Source organism: Clinocottus analis, unplaced genomic scaffold (assembly GCF_023055335.1).
Source record: "Clinocottus analis isolate CAN_PGR_092001 unplaced genomic scaffold, fCliAna1.0.p SCAF_36, whole genome shotgun sequence".
Classification (NCBI taxonomy): Eukaryota; Metazoa; Chordata; class Actinopteri; order Perciformes; family Cottidae; genus Clinocottus; species Clinocottus analis.
This window is the reverse complement of record NW_027176109.1, coordinates 1,385,281-1,389,627: the sequence shown is the minus strand read 5'-3', so window position 1 is coordinate 1,389,627 and position 4,347 is coordinate 1,385,281. Positions and strand designations below refer to the sequence as shown.

The 4,347-nt window shown below is 40.1% G+C and overlaps 1 protein-coding gene across 1 annotated transcript; it reads right to left on the bottom strand.

Moving 5' to 3' along the window:
* Positions 1-739: 739 nt before the first annotated feature.
* LOC137799579 (zymogen granule membrane protein 16-like) lies at positions 740-3,212 on the bottom strand. The gene is made up of 6 exons (XM_068596383.1): positions 3,176-3,212; positions 1,979-2,054; positions 1,681-1,810; positions 1,321-1,420; positions 991-1,080; positions 740-910 (listed from the first exon to the last, which is right to left on the bottom strand). The coding sequence occupies exons 2-6, from the start codon at positions 2,025-2,027 to the stop codon at positions 776-778; spliced, it is 504 nt and encodes a 167-aa protein (XP_068452484.1). The 5' UTR covers positions 2,028-2,054; positions 3,176-3,212; the 3' UTR covers positions 740-775.
* Positions 3,213-4,347: the final 1,135 nt, after the last annotated feature.

Here is a 4,347-nt window from a genome sequence, read left to right as displayed (position 1 = left end):
ACATTGTCGGGAAATCTTTTTTAGATCATGCTAGGTGCTTATAGTAATGATTAAAATGTGTTTAAATATTATATATATATATATATATATATATATATATATATATTTATATATATATATATATATATATATATATATCTTTGTACAAAAAATTTGTTTTCTTTTTTAATTATATAAAATAACAAAAGTATTAGAAGTCGTGTGGGGTTCATATCACTACTTGAACACAGACACAGCTAATCAAGACTGATTATTATTTATTGTTCATAACGCAGAGGGGATTCATGACGATGACGCTGTTCAGCAGCCCTCCACCACCACAGAGGACACAAGTTGAGCTCAAAAAATGTGTTTCATGTTTGTCATCACACACCAAGATTTATTATATTTTTATTATTTTTTTGCATGAAATACAAGAGTGTGTTGCCTAATTTAATACAAAAGCTTGGACAAAACATTTCCCTAACCATTAAAAACACAAACTTTAAGGCTATACTTTCATTACAGACGATTAGATTCTTCCTTTTCTAAATTATATGCAAAAATGTTTTTCTTCATTTTTTTCTTTGTCACTCCATGAAACCAAAGAACAAGTGTTGGATGTTATCCATAAAGTACACATTCAGGAGATCCTGTGTGTTCACCTGAATCACAAACTGGGTGCATCAGTACAGGTTTTACTTTTGTTAATAAATCTCTGGAACAATAAACTAAATCAAGATACTCGATCTCTCCCAAAATGAATATTAATCCCTCTGGGATTATGAATAGCTCTTCAGTCGTCAGAGGTACTGTTGCCCATCACGACTCCCCAGTGAGCTCCCACTGAAGTAATCCCATGCGCGTTGGTGCGTCCACTCAGCAGCTTGAGCTCTGCGTCCGGGTGGATCGGGTAGAAGTTAAAGGAGAGCTGCAACAAAGCACCACAAGTTAGTGAAGATGAGTATTATAACTGATGATTGTAGAACACAAAGGAGAGAAGGTATTCACATGGACGGGCTGTCCGGCTGTCAGGGAGCGCCCTCTGGAGGTCACAAACACTATCTTATAGATATAGTTGCTGTGGTATTTGCCAGAGACCTGAAACATGACAGAGAGGTCACATGAACACAGGTGGTACATGTGGTTACACCTGGATGAGAAACACTTTATATATATTCTGGACGGTACGGCCTCACTGAAGGCCGAGGTCTAAAACCCACAGCCCGCCACTCATGTACATTGTCTTCACGAAAAAATGTGTTTTCAATGATAATAATACAACAATATGACTATGTATATAAAGGTGACTATAGGTATATATATGGGTGACTCTCTGACCTGAACAATGGTCTCTTCATCAAAGAGCTCCAGCTCTTGTGCAAGGCCGACTTTTTTACCAAATAATTTAGTCCAAATGCCACCGTTGCGCACCTGAATACTGCAGGGACACACACATGAGGGAGGGAACACACTGATTACACACAATGAATGGAGCAGGAACAAGTACTGAAATAACATCTCAAGCTAATGGAAACAATCAAATAAAAGACCTATACCTGCTCTTAGGAATAGCAGGACCACCTTCCCTTCAGCTACAACATAAAATACACAACACTCCCTCTTTGTTTGACCCCTTCACCGCACAATACGTTGTGTCCAGTCCTTAGCACATCTGGACCAGAGGGAGGACAGACTGACCCAGCGATGTAAGCGTTGTTATGCTCCCAGACTCTGATCGCTGTGATCCTTCCATTTTCTCCAGCTGTGGAGAAGGACGAGCCACTACCACCTCCAACAGAAGGAGAGTAGGAGGAGTTCATCATGGGAGCTGGAGAAGTAAAACACAGATGTTATGTGATGGACCAGAGGAAGATACTGCTCTTTCACTCAACTTGACTCAACTATTCATCTACAAAGATCTCATCAGAAGCTCCAGATGTTGGTGTATAGAGTATCACATGGGCTCAAAAAGACTGAAGATGGGCTGAAACCTCACCAGCCAGGCAGCTGGTGCAGAGCACAGCGAAGAACAGGAAGGAAAACATTCTGGAGTGTGAAGACGTCTGGAGACCCTGGAATCAGAAACCAATCATGATCATCATCATCATCAAACACTAGGGCTGGGTAAAGTTGAAAAAAATTCATCGCCGAATTCAACAATGAAGTAAAAAACTAGTGTATTGCATGCTTTTTTTTAAAAGTAATGTTACCACAACAATATAACAGGCCCTCTGGAGCAACAACAAAGTTAACATACATACATATATATATATATATATATATATATATATATATATATATATATATATATATATATATATATACATATATGTATATATGTATATATATATATATATATATATATATATATATATATATATATAGTACTGTTAAGTAGTAAGGGTCCCTGTGAGGGACAAACCACTCCTTTTTGTCAGTTTTTCTTCCTCAGTGAGAAAAGTCCAGTCTGTGTTGTCTTGAACATCTTGTGATGTGAGGAAAGTTCTCGTCTTTGAGAGAAGAGTAAAGATCCAGAAGTGATGCTGCTTTAAAGTGCTCTGCATGGATCAGACCCCGGCGTCAGCAGCTTTGCGCGATTAACTTTCAATCTGGACGAAACCTGCCGGTACATATACTTGTAGTGTATTTGTCCGTCTGTGAGCGCGTGTGAAGCGGCTCGCAGCAGCAGCGCTGCTCGTTGAGAACAGAAGCTACAGAACAACACGAGCTTTACGTCAGACTCACTTCGTCACGCTGCCAGGCGGTGAGGCATCAACATGAATCACCTTGAAAGTGAAAGCAGTGTCGCTGTAATGCCTTCATGGCGTTTATCTTATTTATGTTTCATGTTTGATTGACCTCATGCGGGCCGGAGAGCCGTGAGACGCCAGGTCTGAACTACGGAGAGATTTAAAGCGATAAGCCCCTCCCACTGCAAAAAAACAACAACCATGCAGTTAACACATGATAATTAATAAATAAATAATTAACGCCGTTAAAGGATTGCCAGATTAATCTTGCGTTAACGCGTATCGTGCCCAGCCCTATCAAATATCAATACTTCTTGAGACATGAAAACAATCGGTCATTTGTTTGTTAATAAGCATAAATCCACTATAATGTAAGTGATCGGACTCGTAGCCACAGTGACTAATAAACGTCACATTTAAAGCGTGAAGATGTTAAAACTCACCTGCAGTCTAGATCTCCTGGAAACAGCTTGAGTTCTGATCAGAGGACGAGATGACGCTGGAACACTGACACTGACTTATATACATGTCTATCCTGCACCACACACACACACACACACACACACACACACACACACACACACACACACACATATGGACACATACACACACATTCTTACAGCCTCTGACAGCTGAACAATAGAACACACATTTCAGAGAGTTTGAATTTGAACCAGGAAAAGAAAATCATCAAGTTTCAGTTCAGGAACTTAGTTTACGCCACACTTACAGGAACGGCCGATCGCTGGGATTTACTGACTAAACCAGTTTGGGAATCCCTCTGTGTTGCATAATTTACGAGCCAATGAGCAGAGCTGTTCTCAACACGTGCTTCTAAAACATGTGCCTCACTATTTTCATTCAGTCTGGATCACTTAAAGGGATTTCAAAGATCAGTCTTGATCGTTGGAAAAGGTCCATTTAGTAGCAACTGTTCTTTAAAAAAAAGACTGTGAAGTGTTTGATGAACATAATATGAGTGTTTGTCAATCCAGGAATTAATTAGCAACTGATTCACTCAATGAGTTTGACAACCTTCTTCTGTTAAAATAGGAACTGAACATGACCTGATGACCTGGCGTCTGTGTAACTTACTACCAGGAAATTACATTTTTTTTAACTTGTTCTACTGGAATAAACATTATTTTTGGACACACATCTCACATTTCTCCCCGTTAAGGTGTTTGGCACAAATATTTACATGAAAGCCTACACCTTTCTGATCAAAAGGAACTTTCTTTGTTTTTGCTTTGTATGAGTTAAAAAAACAAAGTTATTGAGGTGTCATTTCTGTATTTGTGATGGTCTTGAGAGCAGCTATTGCTTCATAGGCCACTGGTTATCACGGTGATTGGGGCGTCAGGGTGAAGGGGCAGACCACATCTTGTAAAGGATGGCAGCCTGGATCTTCCTGTTCTGCTCGCTCAAGGCCGATGACTTGCTCTTGCTTCCCTTGTAGATCTTGTCACAGGAACATTGCAGGCAGCTGGGGAAGATTCTGGCATTGACGTCCCTCACGATGGCTTTACCGTCAGGATAAGATGATTATGTTGCCGAGCTGGAATTGCCCACTCGGCGCATTATGGTCACTTCGCCAGATAAAGTCCCCGACAGT

What these genes read in the sequence shown, in the direction of transcription:
- LOC137799579 (XM_068596383.1), bottom strand. Translation starts at nt 2,027, where the DNA reads ATGTTTTCCTTCCTGTTCTTCGCTGTGCTCTGCACCAGCTGCCTGGCT. An exon ending in AACAACGCTTACATCGCTGG is followed by an intron (nt 1,421 to 1,680) that starts GTCAGTCTGTCC and finishes GTGTCCCTGCAG; the next exon opens with TATTCAGGTGCGCAACGGTG. An exon ending in ATGAAGAGACCATTGTTCAG is followed by an intron (nt 1,081 to 1,320) that starts GTCAGAGAGTCA and finishes GTCATGTTTCAG; the next exon opens with GTCTCTGGCAAATACCACAG.